Source organism: Papio anubis, chromosome 3, assembly GCF_008728515.1.
Source record: "Papio anubis isolate 15944 chromosome 3, Panubis1.0, whole genome shotgun sequence".
NCBI lineage: Eukaryota > Metazoa > Chordata > Mammalia > Primates > Cercopithecidae > Papio > Papio anubis.
The window spans coordinates 101,232,779-101,252,523 of NC_044978.1; the positions used below are offsets into that span (position 1 = coordinate 101,232,779).

Genomic DNA, 19,745 nt, shown 5'->3' on the forward strand with positions numbered 1-19,745 from the left:
GCAGAGCCAGGTAAACAATCTAGAATAAACTTGCTTCATTGTTTTCTAGCAACCCCTAACCACCTCTTTGATCTGCGGAAGTCAGGAGTTGGTACTTTGCCATTAATTTCTCCTCCCATTCCTGGCCAGAAGAGCCTACTAATTCTTGTACCCTGTCATAGTGTAAGCGACTGCTGATTCAAGAGATGTCTTTATACTCAGATTAATGGATAAAGAAGTACAGTCATGTATCGCATAATGACTTCTTGGTCAGCAATGGGCCACATATACAGCTGTAGTCTGGTAAAATTATAATGGAGTCGGAAAATACCTATTGCCTAATGATTTGTGTTACAGTTGTCTACAGAATTCAGTACAGCAACATGTCGTACAGGTTTCTAGCCTAGGAGCCACAGGCTATACCATACAGCCTAGGTGTGGAGTAGGCTATACCATCTAGGTTTGTGTAAATACACTTTATGATGTTTGCACAAAGACGAAATCGCCTAATGATGCATTTCTTAGAATACATCCCTATTGCTAAGCAATGCACTACTGTGTATGTAAAGACTAGAGCTCAGAGGCTAATATAGTAATGGAACTTTCTTAAAGCAAAATCTACTAGGACGTACTTGAGCCTAGCAGTGATCCTAGGCTGCATTGGACTGGAGGTATAATATGGAACAAATAAATACCAGATCCCAGTAGAAGTCCTCAACTAATTCTAGGCATAGAGCATCTTTCTCACCGTTTGCTGGCTTTCTTTCCTGCTTTTTTTTTCCTTGAGATGGAGTCTTGCTGTGTCGCCCAGGCTCGAGTGCAGTGGTGCAATCATGGCTTACTGCAGCCTTAACCTCCCAGGCTCAATCAGGGGATCTTCCCACCTCAGCCCCCTGAATAGCTGAGACTACAGGTATGTGTCACCATGCGCAACTAAATTAAAATTTTTTTTTTTTTTTTGTAGAGACAGGGTCTTAACTATGTTGCCAGGGCTAGTCTTGAATGCCTGGCTTCAAGGGATCCTCCCGCCTTGGCCTCCCAAAGTGTTTGGATTATGGGTGTGAGCCCTGTGCCTGGCCCTGTTTTCTGAAGTACATTTTCCTAAGTTGTCAGGGTATTAGTAGTCAGTTTTTAGATTGTTTCTCCACAAAGGCCCAGTTCACCCTTTGCTGACTTTTTTCCTGCCTGTTTTTCATTTTAATTCTACCTAAATATCCTGGCCTAAGTTCTGAACTGTGAACTCCTGTTTTCAACTGTAGGTAGAAATATAATGACCACAATTTTTTTTTTTTTTGAGATGGAGTTTCGCTCTTGTTGCCCAGGCTGGAGTGCAATGGCACGATCTCAGCTCACTGCAACCTCTGCCTCCCGGGTTCACGCCATTCTCCTGCCTCAGCCTCCCGAGTAGCTGGGATCACAGGCATGTGCCACCACACCTGGCTAATTTTGTATTTTTTTTAGTAGACATGTGGTTTCACCATGTTGGTCAGGCTGGTCTCGAACTCCCGACCTCGGGTGATCCACCCGCCTTGGCCTCCCAAAGTGTTGAGATTACAGGCGTGAGCCACCGCGGCCAGCCACAATTTTAACTTACAAATAAATGGTATTTCATTCCCTCCAAAATAAAAACTAGAAATCAACTGCCAATCAATTTTCTCCATTTGGGAAGCTGTCGCCCTCTAGAGGTAATATGATGTTGGTGGCTCTTTCCAGTTGTCACCAGGACTGATGGCAGAGGGAGTTGCTACTGCATTCAGTGTCTGAGATGAGAGATACCAGACATACCGAAATGCAGTTTTTCTTTTTTCTTTTCTTTTCCTGTCTTTTCTTTTCTTTTCTTTTCCTTCCCTCCCTCCCTCCCTCTTTCTTTCTTTCCTTCTTTTCTTTATTTTTTTTTTTTTGAGACAGAATCTTGCTCTGTTGCCCAGGCTGGAGTGCAGTGGTGAGATCTTGGCTCACTGCAGCTTCTGCCTCCCAGGTTCAAGCAATTTTCCTGCCCCAGTCTCTGGAGTAGCTGGGATTACAGGCGCCTGCCACCATGTCCGGCTGATTTTTTTTTGAGGCGGAGTCTCTCTCTGTCGCCAGGCTGGAGTGCGATGGTGCCATCTCGGCTCACTGCAACCTGACTCCCAGGTTTAAGCGATTCTCGTGCCTCAGCTTCCCGAATAGCTGGGACTACAGGTACACGCCACCGCAGTCAGCTAATTTTTGTATTTTTAGTAGAGATGTGGTTTCACCATGTTAGCCAGGATGGTCTCAAATCTCCTGATCTCGTGATCCGCCCGCCTCAGCCTTCCAAAGTGCAGGGATTACAGGCGTGAGCCACCACACCCGGCTGAAATGCAGTTTTATACATAAAGAACCACCTTGCCCAAGATACCAATAGTACTCACTTTGAAACACTATAAAAGGTCTACAACATTACAAGTTGCATCTTAAAAAAATTCTCCATTATATTTAGTTTAAGAGGACTTAGAAGAGGTCTGAAGAGTGGGGAGAAGGCAGGAGAGTGTGAAATACATGGGGACTCCCGTATGTTGGCAGAGAACATGGCCCTCTCAGGAATTTCATGGCTCTAACTGCGTTTCAGCCTAGCTTATCTTACCAGCACTTATTTCAACATTAGGATCTGGGACTCCACTTGGCAGCTGTTCGTGACACAGTTGTAGTATTACTTACTCAGCTAGGAATAACAAAAGGTGTAGACTTTCTCTTTTTTCCTGTTTTTAGACAAGGTCTCACTCTATTGCCCAGGCTGGAGTGCAGTAATGTGATCATAGCTCACTGTAGCCTCCATCTCCCAGGCTCAAGTGATCCTCCTGACTCAGCCTCCCCAGTAGCTGAGACTACAGGCACACAGCACCATGACTGGCTAATTTTTTTGGGTTTTAGTAGAGATGAGGTCTTGCTGTGTTGCCCAGGCTGGTCTTGAACTCATGAGCTCAAGCAATCTTCTCACCTTGGCATCCCAAAATGTTGGGATTACAGGCATGAGCCACTGTGCCTGGCCAATAAAGACTTTTGACTGATGTAATATTATTCAGTCATATAAAGACAAAATGTAAATAAAATGGTTAAAGTGTCCTCTCAGTTGCAGAACAGACCTCAGTTGCTAGAAAGACATAGCTTTTTAAAAATCTTATTTAGTTTTTTGGGATGAAGTTTTGCTCGTTGCCCAGGCTGGAGTGCAGTGGTGTGATCTCAGCTCACTGCAACTTCCACCTCCTGGGTTCATGCAATTCTCCTGCCTCAGCCTCCCGAGTAGCTGGGATTACAGGCATCCACCACCACACCCAGCTAATTTTTGTGTTTTTAGTAGAGACGAGGTTTCACCATGTTGTCCAGGCTACTCTCTAACTCCTGACCTAAGGTGATCCACTTGCCTTCGCCTCCCATGAGTGCTGGGATTACAGGCGTGAGCCACTGCGCCTGGCCTACAATTCATTTTTATTAAAAATAACAATAATAATAATAAAGATGGGGGTCTCACTATGTTGCCCAGGCTGATCTTGAACTCCTGGCCTCAAACGATTCTCCTGCCTTGGCTTCCCAAAGTGCTGGGATTACAGGTGTGAGCAACTACATCCGGCCTTGAATCCTTTTTTATCTAAGATTTTCCAACATTGTCAAATTGTGTAAGGTAAATTTCTACTTGTTCTCTAGAATCCATTCTCCCCATTTTTCCTTAATAAAAAACCCAAATGGTTCCCATTTCCTCCTCCATTTCCCAGCTTCCTTATGGGTGGGTATGGCCACATGACTTGACCTATGGACTGTGTAAACTGATGTGTGCAACATCCAGCTTTTCCTCCCTTCTTTTAAATAGGGAAGCTGCTTGCTCTCCATGCTTTCTCCCTTTTCACCCTTACTGGGAAAGGATGACAACCTGGGCAGCCACCTTAGACCTACAGATGGCCATGGAATGTTCCACCAGCCGGATCCTTGGAGCAGAGCCACCTACTCACTTTTATCTTATTTAAGCCAACGTATTTTGGAGAAATTAATTTTCCTGCCATTTTTTTCATATGCTGGCTGCTAACTCCAAATAAGAGAAATGACATCTGGTCTCAACATAAAAAACAGTAATGAGGTGGGGCATGGTGGCTCATGCCTGTAATCTCAGCACTTTGGGAGGCCGGTGGGTGGATCACTTCAGGCCAGGAGTTAAAGACCAGCCTGGACAACCTGGTGAGACCTTGTCTCTACTAATACAAAAATTAGCCAGGGGTGGTGACACATACCTGTTATCCCAGCTACTCAGGAAGCTGAGGCATGAGAGTCGCTTGAATCCAGGAGGTGGAGGTTGCAGTGAGCCGAGATTGCACCACTGTACTTCAGGCTGGGTGACAGAGCAAGACCCTGTCTCAAAAAAAAAGAAACAACAGTAGTGGGAGAAACTTGAATGTAGCAGGCCTCCAATTTTATATATATGTGGGTCACAGATACATACCGTATACATACTGTACAAAAAAATAAACTTGTTTTTATAAGCTGAATACATTATGAACAGGCACAATCTTGAACAGTTTTAAAAAGTTAACTGTGGCCAGGCGCGGTGGCTTACACCTGTAATCCCAGCACTTTGGGAGGCTGAGATGGGCGGATCACGAGGTCAGATTGAGACCATCCTGGCTAACACAGTGAAACCCCATCTCTACTAAAAAAAAAAAAAAAAAAAAGAGTTAACTATTAAGAGCTTTGAAAAGGGTGAGGCTGGCCGCAGTGGCTCACGCCTGTATTCCCAGTACTTTGGGAGGCTGAGGCGGGTGGATCACCTGACGTCAGGAGTTTAAGACCAGCCTGGCCAACATGGTGAAACCCCATCTCTACTAAAAATACAAAACTTAGCTGGGCATGGTGGTGCATGCCTGTAATCCCAGCTATTAGGGGGGCTGAGGCAGGAGGACTGCTTGAACCTGGGAGGCAGAGGTTGCAGTGAGCTGAGATCGTGCCACTGCACTCCAGCCTGGGAAACAGAGCGAGACTCAGTCTCAAAAAAGAAAAAAAATGAGAAAAAAAAGGGTGAGAGTGGGAGCTTTATTTATGTTTAATATGTTTAATACAATTTCAGTGTATATTCTTGTGTTCAATACAGTTAATATCTGGAGTGAACAAGGTCGGTCTCATACATCTATCTGTCCTTTCTTCTTCCGCACATTGAATACAAGGGAAACAGGCTTCTTGGTTTTATAGGCCACACTTTTCTTGATGCGCTCTCCTTTGATGTTAACAATATATGGCAAGAGAGGGGGCCGGACGGTCAAAACTGTTCCTTCAGGTGTATAGCCTCGGAGATGCAGTCTGTCCTTAACATTAGGTGTTACTGAAACCCAACCTATGCAGGCATGTGACACAACACAAAAGGCTGTTAGCAGTCATCTTATTAAAAATACCAAACCAAAGCTGAAAATGGAATATCAGAGAAGGCTGTCACTCTCTTTCACTCTCTTATTATTTTATTATTTTTAAAGAAACTATCTTGCTATGTTACCCAGGCTGAACTCAAGTTCCTGGGCTCAGTCGATCCTCCTGCCTCAGCCTCCTGAGAAGCCAGGGGAACAGGTAGGCACACCTTACTTTTAGCATACACTGTGTTTATGAAAAGTACAAACTTATTTTCAGAATAGGCTGTATTTTATGAATAAACTAGTATGTATACCTTAAAATAATCAGCTCTCATCAGTTAAGGCACTTTTCTATTAAAAAAATTGTCAGTAAGGCTGCTTTATTCACTTTTTTTTTTTTTGAGATGGAGTTTGGCTCTTGTTGTCCAGGCTGGAGTGCGATGGCGTGATCTCGGCTCAACGCAACCTCCACCTGCCAGGTTCAAGTGATTCTCCTGCCTCAGTCTCCCGAGTAGCTGGGATTACAGGCATGCACCACCACGCCCGGCTAATTTTGTATTTTTAGTGGAGACTGAGTTTCTCCATGTTGGTCAGGCTGGTCTCAAACTCCCGACCTCAGGTGATCCGCCTGCCTTGGCCTCCCACGTGCTGAGATTACACGTGTGAGCCACTGCACCCGTCCTTTTATTCACTTTTTAAAAAGTGCTTGGCATAAAATTACCTGCAGAGGAAAACTTGATGTCTGCCACTGCTTCAGATCCCCCCCGTCCTTCTTTTAACATAATATCTTCAGCAACAAGAGGAGGAAATCCTGCCATTCGTTCTTTTCCACCCATTGGAACCTTCCAATGAAATAAAGATATTTACAAGTTCAAATTAAATTTCTTGGAACTCTAACATTAAGTAAATCACTGATAAGATAATTCTGTACAGGGATCAATAATAAAATCTTTTCAAATATTCAACTGTTGAAAAGAACATACAATCACTTCTGGGGTCAAATGAAAAGGAAGGGAACTCTGTGATGGGATGAAGCCTACAAATCTCAGGGCCCTGGGCCACACATTGGGCAAGCACCTGGCAACAGCCTCTGGACAGGAGAATTGTGCTTCACTGACACTGTTTTTAGAATCTTCCACAGGGCTTCACATAGATTAATGTTGGGCAATTAAGGCACGGTCCTTCCAAGTACCTCAGTTCTTACAAGTATGGCCATCAAGATTAATGCCTAGTCTTTATGAGTTAAGGGTCCATATATAATGGATAAGATTTAGTTTTATGTTTACAGGTGTTTCCATGATGAGAAGTAATTGAGGTTTTTTTTTTTTTTGAGACAGAGTTTTGCTCTTGCTGCCCAAGTTGGAGTGCAATGGCACGATATCAGCTCACTGCAACCTCCGCCTCCAGGGCTCAAGTGATTCTCTTGCCTCAGCCTCCCGAGTAACTGGGATTACAGGTGTGCGCCACCATGCCAGGCTAATTTTTTGTATTTTTAGTAGAAACAGGGTTTCCCCATGTTAGCCAGGCTGGTCTTGAACTCCTGACCTCAGGTGATCTGCCTGCCTCGGCCTCCCAAAGTGCTGGGATTACAGGAGTGGGCCACTGTGCCTGGCCGTAACTGATAATTTATTCATCTATTCATTAGCAAATCTCTCCTGTGTTTAGCACTAAGGACACAAAGATAGATTTTGCAGTATGGTTTCTGCCCCCAAGGAGATCAAAGGGGTAAATAATATGTAAGCAAATACAAGGTCAGAAATGTAATGTGAGGCATCTATAAGTACTATGGTTGTGAAGGAAGGAGTAATGAATGCGTTCAGTCAAGGAAAACATTAGCAAAGAAGCAATATATATATAAAACAAACAACAACAACAAAAACAAATAAGCAATTATGAGGAATATTTTGAGAAATGAGTCAAAGTTATTCGGTGGAAAGATATTCTCGGTCAGCACAGGTACAGATAAAAACTGGAAAAAGGATGATGAGTTCAGGGAACTGTAGCTTCATTGTCCAAAGTATGGTGTGTGTGTGTATGTGTGTGTATTAGTGATGAGGCTATCAGTTTATACAACTTTTTGCAACAATGTCACTATTGGGCACTCAAAATGTGGCTGGTGACACTAAGTAGCCATATTTTAAATTTTCTTTTCTTTTCCTTTTTTTTTTTTACAGACAGGGTTTCACCCTGTCACCCAGGCTACAGTGCAGTGGCATAATCATGGCTCACCACAGCCTCATACTCCTGGGCTCAAGTAGTGCTCCTGCCTCAACCTCTTGAGGAGCTGGGACTACACGGACTACAGGTGCATGCCACCATACCTGGCTAACTTAAGCAAAAATTTTTTTGAGATGGAGTCTCTCTCTGTCACCCAGGCTGGAGTGTAGTGGCGTGATCTTGGCTCACTGCAACCTCTGCCGCCCCGGTTCAAGCGATTCTCCTGCCTCAGCCTCATGAGTGGCTGGGATTATACGCACCCACCACCACACCTGGCTAATTTTTATATTTTTAGTAGAGATGGGGTTTCACCATCTTGGCCAGGCTGGTCTTGAACTCCTGACCTTGTCATCCATCTGTCTTGGCCTCCCAAAGTGCTGGGATTACAGGGGTGAGCCACCGCGCCTGGCCCAACGTGAGCAAATTTTAATTGTCACTAATATATTTAAATTTAGATACCCACATGTGGCTAATGGCTACCAAATTGGACAGTGTAGTCTAGAGAAACAACAGCTGTGTGGCTATTCTAGGATCAGTCTATATAGCGCAAATGTGCTTTATAGCCAGAATTCTCAAAGAGAATGAGGTGAGGGAAAGCTAGCTCAAGATATTGTATAACAGTTCTGTCTAACAAAGGCCTTCCTAACAGAGCTATTGGACCATTCCAGTGTATACTAACCATAACCATGCAATCATTAAGGCGTGTTGCCTTACCTGGAGTAACGTATGACCTGCATGCTTCTGATACAGAGTGTCTGCCCTGTCCAGGGAGGTGATATGCACAGGGAGGGTGTTGGAAGCCACGACTGTAAACCAAGCTGACTGATTTCCCTTAAGAAAGGAAGAAGTCATTTGACCTGGTGAAAAACTTGGAAAACCTGCATATTCAAGGTACAATCAACTATCAAAAAAACCCAAAAAACAAAAACCAAAAACCCAGACTCCCTTTATAAGTATTGGTATGGCAGTAGCTGTAAATCAAATTATACTAAGAACAGGGGCACAATACTGAAGCAGTGCATTTCAGCAATTCATGTGAAACTATGACTTCTTTGACAGACTCAACACTATTTTTGAAAAAACGTGTCTATTATTAAAAATTAAAAGGAAATACTATCTGCTTCAATTGTCTCTGTGTAAAGTTAGGTTTAAAATATTAACATTTTATGTGCTCTAATGAAATATATAAGGGTGCAAGCCTGGTGTAGTGGCTCATGCCTGTAATCCCAGCACTTTGGAAGACCGAGGTGGGTGAATCCCTTGAGCTCAAGTTTGAGACCAGCCTGGGCAACATGGCAAAACCCCATCTCTATAAAAAATACAAAAATTAGCTGGGTGTGGTGATGTGTGCCTGTAGTCCCGGCTACTTGCGGGGCTGGGGTGGGAGGATCACTGGAGCCCAGGAGGTTGAGGCTGCAGTGAGCCATAACTATCACTGCACTCCAGTCTGGGCAACAGAGTTTCAAAAACAAACAAACAAACAAAAACAACCAACTCCCCCAAAAACAAAAAACCAACAACGTCCCAAAACGAAATATATAAGGGTTCTAAGTGTGTAAAGCAAAATTTCTAACAAAGTATGAGCAAACACAAAACCCAGGAAATGTGCTATAGTGATGGCCTGTAAGTTGTATTGTGTTATTGGACATATCCATGTTTCATTTTCCTTTTTTCTCTTCACTTTAGCAAAGGGAGAACAATTCTATAGACACTCCAAAATTTCTAGATGCTAAATAAATGAATACCAAACAAAAAAGTATATGCATAAAAACACACATATCATGGGAAACAAAGTGTGGAATTAATTTAATGCCTGTAACCCTGTACCTAAAGGTTTGACTTTATCCCATAGATTTGACTCTGTCCCACAGAATAGGGATAGTATCTTGTTTTAAATGCCAAGCTGTGTGGGGTACTCAATTGAAAACATAGTTTTTAAGACCTAGCACTTTTTGGGGGGGATGAGGGAGTAGGGCATTTATTTTCTCCAAGTTTTTTTTTTTTTTTTTTTTTTTGAGATGGAGTCTCAACCCATCACCCAGGCTAGAGTGCAGTGGTGCGATTTCAGTTCACTGCAGCCTCCGCCTCCTAGGTTCAAGTGATCTTCCTGCCTCAGCCTCTCTAGTAGCTGGGATTACAAGTGCGCCACCACGCCCAGCTGATTTTTGTATTTTTAGTAGAGATGGGTTTTCACCACGTTGACCAAGCTGGTCTTGATCTCCTGGCCTCAAGTGATCAGCCTGCCTCAGTCTCCCACAGTGCTGGAATTACAGGCGTGAGCCACCATGCCCAGCCATCCCCAAGTTTTTATTACAGAAAATTTTAAACATAAAAACAAATTAAACCCTATACAATCATGGCTTAGTTATCAACATTTTGTCAGTTTTGTTCATATATCTGCTTCCTTAAAGTGAATCCCAATATTTTAAAATCAGTTTTTAATGGTACAGACTTTACTTACCTGCAGGAAATCTATGCGGCCTATAGCACCCAAAAACAGAACCATTCCTGGTTTAAGCACAAAAGTTCTTGGAACAATGGACTGTGTTGGCAAAACAATATTCACTTCTTTTTCTGTTAGAAGATTTAAAATCTGTGAAGCAAATGGCAGATTTTTTTAGAAAAATACTTTTATTGGAAATATATTATGATTTACCTGTAAAATAAAAAGTGAAGAAAAATATGCCAGACTTCAAAATAAACTAAATTATGTCAGTTTGCTACACATCAAATTTATATAGATTCTTCCTGTCTAAATTAATCTCAATCTGATGGCTCTACCTTTGTTTTACAACTTAATCTACAGTAATGGCAAAATAACTTTATAGGTGTATGAGACTTTCCTATGTCAGCAGCATTCCCTAAATGTCAAAATTAATGTGAACCTGAAAACATGTTGATTCAATACCAAGATAGAAAATATATGTTCTCCTTATCAAGGCTTGTGGGGAGTAGCAATTTCAGCTTAAAGTAATGGTATATGTGACCTCATGTCCTAGTGGTAAGTTGCATGCATTAAATGCAAAATGGTCACCCCATTCTAGGAGCAAGTAAATTGGCTGAAGAACCTCTTTCTAAAAAATTCTGGTCTTCAATTTCCTTATTTATCCCAAATATTCAGCAGAGAATGAGAAAAAGTTATAAATCCCCTATGCTTATAACATAGAGGATTTATAATTTATCCCTATAATTTATCATAAATCCCTTCTAAGGATGACAAGTTCCTAGAGAGACTAGAGAAAAATAGAAAAGGAAAGACAGAAGTACAAGATTCTGGAAAGATTTAAGGAATCAAATTCTGGTTAAAAAAGAATAAAGAAGGTACAAATTGGACACAAAACTTGTAAACTTCCTTTTTAAGAATAACAAGAGGCTGGGCACAGTGGCTCATGCCTGTAATCCTAGCACTTTGGGAGGCTGAGGCGGGCGGACCACCTGAGGTCGGGAGTTCAAGAGACCATCCTGACCAACATGGAGAAAGCCCGTCTCTACTAAAAATACAAAATTAGCCGGGCATGGTGGTGCACACCTGTAATCCCAGCTACTCGGGAGGCTGAGGCAGGAGAATCGCTTGAATCCAGGAGGCGGAGGTTGTGGTGAGCCGATATCGCACCATTGCCCTCTAGCCTGGGCGACAGAGCAAGACTCCGTCTCAAAGAAAAAAAAAAGAATAACAAGAAAATAAAAAATAGAAATGATACATCACAAGAAAATAATAAGGGAGCTACAAATAGTTTTCTTCATTATTTGTGTTTGAAAAGGCACATTAAAAGCCATTTGCAGGTCAGTCGATGGTGGCTCATGCCTGTAATCCCAGGACTTCCAGAGGCAGCAACAGGCAGATCCCTTGAGCTCAGGAGTTTTTTCTTTTTTTGAGATGGAGTCTCACTGTGTCACCCAGGCTGGAGTGCAGTGGCACGATCTTGGCTCACTGCAACCTCTGCCTCCCAGGTTCAAGCAATTCTCCTTTCTCAGTCTCCCAAGTAGCTGAGATTACAGACATGCGCCACCATGCTTGGCTAATTTTTTTTGGTATTTTTAGTAAAGACGGGGTTTTGTCACATTGGCCAGGCTGGTCTCGAACTCCTGACCTCAAGTGATCCACCTGCCTTGGTCTCCTGAAGTGCTGTGATTAGAGGTATGCGCCATCATGCCCAGCTGAGCTCAGGAGTTTGAGACCAGCCTGGGTAACATGGCAAAACCCCACCTCTATGAAAAATACAAAAATTAGCCGGGGTTGTGTGTGTCTGTAGTTTCTAGCTACCCTAGAGGCTGAGGTGGAGGATCGCTTAAGCCAGGAAGGCAGAAGTTACAGTGGGCCAAGATTCCACCACTGCACTCCAGCCTAGACCAGACTGGGCAACATAGCAAGGTCCTGTCGCTACAAAAACTAAACAATTAGTTGGACATGGTGGTGTGTACTTGTGGCCCTAGCTACTTGAGAGGCTGAAGTGGGAGGATTGGTTGAGCCCAGGACTTTGTAGTTACTTGATCATGCCACTGCATTCCAGCCTGGGCAACAGGGAAAACCTTGTCTCTCTGTTTATTTTTTTTTGTTGAGACAGGGTTTCCCTCTGTTGCCCAGGCTGGGCTGCAGTGGCAAGATCTCAGCTCACTGCAACCTCTGCCTCCCAATAAGTGTATCAAGTGATTCTTGTGCCTCACCCTCCTGAGTAGCTGGGATTACAGGCATGCACCACCATGCCCAGCTAATATTTGTATTTTTAGTAGAGATACAGTTTTGGCATGTTGCCCAGGTTGGTCTCAAACTCCTGGGCTCAAGCAATCCTCCCACCTCCGCCTCCCAAAGTGCTAGGACTACAGGCATAAGGCACAGTGCGCAGCCTGAGTCTTAATACTTCCATTTCACAACAGAGATACTTGGTTCAGTTTGGGAAACCCTGGTTTAAGACAGCAAATAAGTGTATCTGTAAACTAACAGAGAAGAAAACTACCAGTGCTGACAGACATTTATATCTAAAAATTTGGGGTTCTCATTCTGCTGTCTAGAATATTTTGCAAATTCTTGCCTTTCTGACACAACTCTTTCATAGAGGGTATATGACTTAAGTAACTGCTATGCCTGATCTAACAGCATCTGAGAGGGAAGAATTAGTCTGGGCGTGGTGGCTCACATCTGTAATCGTAGCACTTTGGGAGGCCGAGGTGGGTGGATTACCTGAGGTGAGGGGTTCAAGACCAGCCTGGTGAAACCGTCTCTAGTAAAAATACAAAAAGTAGCCGGGTGTGGTGGCACATGCCTCTAAAACCAGCTACTTGGGAGGCTGAGGCAGGAGAATTGCTTGAACCCAGGAGGCAGAAGTTGCAGTAAGCCAAGATCATTGTGCCACTGCACTCTAGCCTGGGGGAGACAGTCAGACTCCGTCTCAAAAAAAAAGTTGTGGGGAGGAAGAATTAGTTCATTAAGCTAAAGTGATAGAATATTATTAGAAAGCAGTTCTGAACTTTTGGACTGCTAAGGAAGAAAAGATGGCATTAGCAATTATTCTAGGAGGGCAATAAAAGTTAAAAGGTCTGTATGATTCAATGACAGGGGACATCAAATAGAATACAATTCTGAGAATGTAACTGTAAGTGTTACTGATAAGGCCAAGAAAAGTACCTAAGAAACCAATGTGGTTTTGTAGGGAGACACAGAGATAATTAGAATAATCAGAAACTGGTCAGTAATCAGATTCAAAGGAAGTGATTAATGAATCTCTTGTGAGGCTGTATCCTGGATGCACATTTGAGTCAATCAATGATCTGAATGAAGATCCAAACTGCAAATATAAAAAGTAATGAGATTTAATGAATATTTAACAGAGTAAGATATAGGCTGAATTTAACAAGACAAAGTCCAAGTTACCTATGAGTCCCAAAGTTGTCCATGAGCAGTTGGATTAAAGAGAGGCATAGGAACAAGACAGGTAGAGTTAATGCTATTCTTTTTTTTTTTTTTGAGACGGAGCCTCGCTATGTCACCCAGACTGGAGTGCAGTGGCGCAATCTCAGCTCACTGCAAGCTCTGCCTCCTGGGTTCATGCCATTCTACTGCCTCAGCCTCCCCAGTAGATGGGATTACAGGCGCCTGCCACCATGCCTGGCTATTTTTGTATTTTTAGTAGAGACGGGGTTTCGCCGTGTTAGCCAGGATGGTCTTGATCTCCTGACCTTGTGATCTGCCCGCCTGTGCCTCCCAAAGTGCTGGGATTACAGGCGTGAGCCACTGTGCCCAGCTGGAGTTAATGCTATTCTAAATCATGCTCACCTGAGAGCACTGCGTTCTCAGTGTCAAACTTTAAGAACAAACATAGAAAACATTCTGAAGAGGCCTGGGTCAATGAATAGCCTGTTTCTCAGGGAGCACAGCTGTAGGAAATGAAGACAAATACTCCAGATTGTCAGCACAGTAAATGCTCAATGTTTGCTGGATGAACTAATGAAAGAGAAGAAAAGGGAGGGATAGGTGAAGAAGAGATGGGATGTTACACTTTAAAATATTTCAAAGTCTGGCAAGGGAAATAGGTATTACGTTAGTCCCATATGGCTTTAGGGAACAATGGGTGCATGTTACAGGGAGACTGTTCAGCTCAGTACACTCAATACAAAGAGAAGGTCAAAGACCCAAATGAGTTACCTTGGAAGGTGACGGGGCACAGTTTCAGTTAATGGTGAGTCACTCCTTTCAGTTCAAGATGGAGGACCCCTTGATGGATATGTTATAGGGGTAATTCAAGCAGGAACTAGGGAGGTGGACTTCAGTGATATTTATGTTTTTTTCCAATCTCAAAACCTAGGCTTCTGTAAATGTTTCCCTAACTAAGGTAACAATCACAATGATAAGAAATAAGTTGGTTGTCAGCAATGAAGTCTATCAAATGGAACAGAGAACTTGAGGGCATACAGATTCACCCTTAAACAGCTTTTATGAATGAATCAGAACTGAGTCTAAAATGGAAGTATACTTCTTTTCCTGTTTTCTGCCAATTAAGACAGCGGTACTTGTACAATTGAAAGTAAATGTTTCAGAGGCTGATATGACTAGTAATAAAACTCCAGTTTCCCATTTAGCTGGCTCTGCATGCGTTACACTCTTTCTCTATTGCAATTCCCCTGTCTTGATAAATTGGCTATATATGAGCAGCAAGCGATATAAACCCATTAAAAAAGAAAAAGAAAGTAAATGTTTCTAAAGGAAACCAAATACATACACAGTTTTCTTTTGTAATTCCAGGGGTGTCATAAAACCAGTGGGCATCTTTCACATCTTGTGCAGTCAATTCTACTTGTTTGGTGGATTTGTGAGTACCCATAGCAGGTTCATTTTCCATGTCAAAGGCAAGTGAATCAGCATCAAACTCAAAGGGAACTGTATCCTTCCGTTCTTCTGAATACAAGAATGTCCTTCCAACCCTTCCTAGAACAAGTTATAGTTAGGTTATCAGTCACTCCTTTAATACTTTTGACTCCAGACATAATTTTTATGTTTCCCTCAAACAAGTTACTAAGATTACAGTGTAGGGAAGTGAGACAACAATGATACTTTTTTTTTCTTCCAAAAAGCAATGGGAGTCAAACTCTTGCAATAATCAAGTGTGTGGCTGGCGGTGTACATGGAGTGGCAGGGGTGAGTGTGTGTGGAAATCAAACTGTTTTAAAGAAAGCCTGAAAAGATATACCAAGGAAAGACAGACAGTCTAATCTAAAGCTGCTGCATGGAGTAAAAACTTTTACTACCTGTACCGCTCTGGGTTTCCAAATAGTAGCCTGAGTGCTAAAAGGCCTCTTTGTTGCAGAATGAGGAAGGCAGTCTCTCCCCACAAAAACTGGCTAGCCTTGGACAACCGTATTTCACGTTGCTTAACAAAGAATTTTAGCATAATACCAACCAGGGTTTTCCCATAGAGGATGCTTACCTACGACATAACCATGCTTTTTCAGGACAGTAAGCTGATTTTGTTCTTGCTCACTAAGATCTTCTTCAGCTTGAGTTGAATCTTTTTTAAGTCTTTGATGTCTTTTAAACATTCTATAAGGAGTTGGGTTGCAAATGGGAAACTTTAGAAGGTTTAATGTAGTACCTGAAATACACAGAATAAATACATCTTTAGAAAACGGAATAAGGGGGAAGAAAATGAACATTTTTGAGGATCTACACTGTGTCGGTTACTGTAATAAAATATAAAATTACTGACACTTTACAAATGAGGAAATACGTTAAGAGATTAGCTCACAGGGGAAACCAGAATTTGAATCCAAAATCTGTAGGCCTGATTTCTTTCAATTTTCATCACATTACCATTCAGTATAAAAGTAATATTTGTGTAAAATTCAAAGTGCAAGACAGAGAAGAGCAGCTTACTAAATGAAACTCTGGTTTCAAGGGAACAAATAGGGCAGTCAGTTTTGTAAACTTAAATTTAAACCTGGCTGGGCGTGGTGGCTCACATCTGTAATTCCAGCACTTCGGGAGTCCCAAGCGGGTGGATCACTTGAGGTTAGGAGTTCCAGACCAGCCTGGCCAACATGGTGAAACCCCCCTCTCTACTAAAAATACAAAAAATTAGCTGGGTGTGGTGGTGTGCGCCTGTAGTCCAGCTACTCGGGAGGTTGAGGCAGGAGAATCGCTTGAACCCGGGAGGCAAGGGTTGCGGTGAGGTGAGATCACACCACTGCACTCCAACCTGGGCGACAGAGTGAGACTCTGTCTCAAAAAAAAAAAAAAAAAAAAAAAAAAGCTAGAATTACAGATGTGAGCCACTGAGCCCAGCGAAGCCACACATCAAATTGCACTAATGAGCCGAGAGTGGTGGCTCACACCTGTAATCCCAGCACTTTGGGAGGATGAGGTGGGTAGATCACTTGAGGTCAGGAGTTGGAGACCTGCCTGGCCAACGTGGTGAAACACTGTTTTTACCAAAGATACAAAAATTAGCTGGGCATGGTGGTGCTTACCCGTAATCTCGGTGCTTTGGGAGGCCAAGGTGGGCAGATCACGTGAGGCCAGGAGTTCGAGACCAGCCTGACCGACATGGTGAAACCCTATCTCTACTAAAAATACAAAAATTAGGCCGAGTGCGGCGGCTCACGCCTGTAATCCCAGCACTGTGGGATGCCGAGGCGGGCGGATCACGAGGTCAGGAGTTCGAGACCAGCCTAACCAACATGGTGAAACCCCGTCTCTACTAAAATTACAAAAATTAGCTGGGCATAGTGGCGTGTGCCTGTAATCCCCGTTACTCAGGAGGCTGAGGGAGGAGAATCTCTTGAACTCGGGAGGAGGAGGTTGCAGTGAGCTGAGATATCACGCCACTGAACTCCAGCCTAGGCGACAGAGTGAGGCTCTGTCTCAAAAACAAAACAAACAAAAAAACACAAATTTCATTAGGTTCAGACAGTAAAAAGGGCGCACACTTTCTGAAACAATATACAAAGAAGTTACAAAGCAGATCTCCAGAACAGGAACTTTGTTTTGTTCCCTGGTCTATCTCCAGTGCCTAGTGACTGGGAACAGAGAAGTGCTCCATAAACACTGTAATTAGAAAATTACTACAACACATCCTGAATTTTTCCTAGCAGTAAGCTGACACAGAAGAGAGGTGTGACCAGAGTGGGGAGAGAATTTGTAAAGGGGAGGGTACAGGCAGCCCGTAGTGGACATTAAGAGAGGATGTAGTCGGTGCCTCAGCTAGGACCAGACGTCCACCTTGTCAGAAAACGAAGAGGGAGAGAGCCTCCTAAAACTCACCTGGCCAAGGGGAGATGGTGGCTCTGTCGATGGCCTCGGAGCCCTTGGCGGTGCAGTAATCGGACTCCAGGAGCGTGTTAAAGAGAGTGGATTTGCCGGCGTTGGTGGCGCCCACTAAGTAGACGTCCCCACGGTAGCGCCAGGAGCGCTGAAGGGCAGAGATCAACTCTTCCACTCCATAGCCGGTCTTGGCGCTGATCAGTCGCACGTCTCTGACCACCGTGCGGGACCAGTTCGGCGGATTCGAATTCTCCCCGTCCTGTGGCTCGTTCTTGACGGGGATCTGTGGCCCTTGGTGGCCAGGGGCCAGCAGGAGCCCGGCCCGGGCACAGTCGTCCCACAGTCGCTCCCGCAGCCTCTGCCGGTAGCCAGGAGCATCCTGGGGCAGGAGGTCCACTTTGTTTCCCAGCACGATCAGCTGCTTGGGGCCCACCAGCGCGGGCAAGTCGGGCAGCAGGGCGTCGGGCAGGTCGAGCAGGTCCACCATGTAGAGCACCAGGGAAGGCCCGGGCCGCCGCAACGCGGCGCTCACCAGCTCCAGGTACTGCTCGCGGCTCACCTGCAGGCGTAGAGCGCGCCGGTGGTGCACCAGCAGCCAGCATCGCTGGCACACGGTCCGCGCCAGCCCGCCGTCTGCCTCCGCCGTGCGGAGGAACTTGTCGCAGGGTAGGTAGCCGGGCACGCCGGGGTCCTGGCAGTGCAGCTCTGCCCCGCAGCCCGAGCAGTTCACGCCGCTGGGCGGCACTGTCGCGTCCGGGTGCCCCACGACCGGGTGCTCCCGGGGCCTGGTCCGTAGGTTTTGCTGTCGCCGCTCCTCCCGCCGCTGCTGCCTCTGTCGCTCCTCCTCCTCCTGCTGTTGCTGGAGCTCCTGCAGCTGCTCTTCGCGGGTGGGCTCCGGCTCCGGCTCCGGGATGTACTCCGGGAACAGAAAACGCTCCTGCATGTCAGCACCTTCTCCAAAGCCCTCCGTGTCCACGGGGTCATAAGGAAGCTCGCGTCCCAGACTCGATAAGTGCTGGAAGGAGGAGGCGGCAGCGCGCCTCCTCCCCAAGAGCGGCTCCCGGAGGCCATAGCGCGCTGCCGTGGGAGCGAATCCACGAAAGAAAAGGCTCAGCAGCCTGAACTGCAGGCGAGCGGGCAGCATGAGCAAGTAGCTCCAGGCAAAGGGGCGGAGTCACAAGCGCGCACGCGTACTAGGGCCCGAGGCGACGCGCGTGTTAGACCCGAGACGAAAGCGAGTGGGTACTTGGGAGCTGTCCTGGTTAGTTTTGCGTCTAATCTCGTGAGTTCTCGCGATTTAAGCGCCGAGACTGAGAACCTACTTAAAGTATGGCAAAGGCATTGGAGGCACTGGAGGATTGAGCTAGATGGGCAGAAGAGAGCGATGAGCGTTTTGGGTTTTTTCACTTTCAGGCTTAACGCCTCACTGCTAGCCCAAGCCGCCCGTAATAAATCACATTTAAAAAGGAGCTTCCGGGCCGGGCGCAGTGGCTCACGCCTGTGATCCCAGCACTTTGGGAGGCCGAGGCGGGCGGATCATGAGGTCAGGAGATCGAAACCATCCTGGCTAAGACGGTGAAACCCTGTCTCTACTAAAAATACAAAAAATAAACCGGGCGTGGTGGCGGGCGCCTGTAGTCCCAGCTACTCAGGAGGCTGAGGCAGGAGAATGGCGTGAACCCGGGAGGCGGAGCTTGCAGTGAGCCGAGATCGCGCCACTGCACTCAAACCTGGGCGACAGAGCGAAACTCCGTCTCAAACAAAACAAAACAAAACAAAACAAAACGGAGCTTCCGGCTGGGCGCGTGGCTGGAACGGTAGGCGAGCGGGCAGCTCGCCTCTAATCCCAGCACCTTGGGAGGCCAAGGCGGGCGGATCACCTGAGATCGAGACCAGCCTGGCAAACGTGGTGAAACCGCGTCTCTACTAAAAATACAAAAATTAGCCGGGCGTGGTGGCGCGCGCCTGTAATCCCAGCTATTTGGGAGGCCGAGGCAGGAGAATCGCTTGAACCCGGGAGACGGAGCTTGCAGTGAGCCGAGATCGCTCCACTGCACTCCAGCCTGGGCAACAGAACGAGACTCCATTTCAAAAAATAATAAACAAATAAAAATAAAAATTGCTTCGTGTTTTGGTCTTTATAAAGGCAAATCAATTGAGCATCCCAATGTCGCGGATTCATAGAACGAGCACTTTTTATTAATAAGTATACTTGGCTTTGTTTTCAGGTGTCGTTATTTGTGCAACGACATTGAAAAACAAGCAGAAATAAAACATTAACGGGACGGATGCGACAGCAGATTGCAGGAGCTGTCCTCTCAATCAGCCACCGGCAGCGGCGGCCCACAATTTGCGCGTGCGCAGCCCAACTCCCGCCCGAGCTTGCCCTACAATTTGCGCAGGCGCAGATCCTAACTTTGGCGTCCCTGTGGGCGGCCTCTTGTGTGAGACGC

The 19,745-nt window shown here is 45.1% G+C and overlaps 1 protein-coding gene across 2 annotated transcripts; it reads right to left on the reverse strand.

Annotated features, from left to right (window-relative positions):
* Positions 1-5,002: 5,002 nt before the first annotated feature.
* Positions 5,003-19,700, reverse strand: NOA1 (nitric oxide associated 1). 2 transcript variants are annotated; one of them, XM_003898848.4, is made up of 7 exons: positions 17,293-19,700; positions 15,461-15,625; positions 14,756-14,961; positions 10,003-10,134; positions 8,256-8,372; positions 6,046-6,166; positions 5,003-5,314 (listed from the first exon to the last, which is right to left on the reverse strand). In XM_003898848.4, the coding sequence occupies exons 1-7, from the start codon at positions 18,434-18,436 to the stop codon at positions 5,103-5,105; spliced, it is 2,097 nt and encodes a 698-aa protein (XP_003898897.1). In that variant the 5' UTR covers positions 18,437-19,700; the 3' UTR covers positions 5,003-5,102. The 2 variants fall into 2 exon arrangements, with proteins under 2 accessions (XP_003898897.1, XP_021794285.1); XM_021938593.2 differs by lacking the exon at positions 8,256-8,372 and having other exon boundaries at positions 17,293-18,559.
* Between the last annotated feature and the right edge of the window lie 45 nt (positions 19,701-19,745).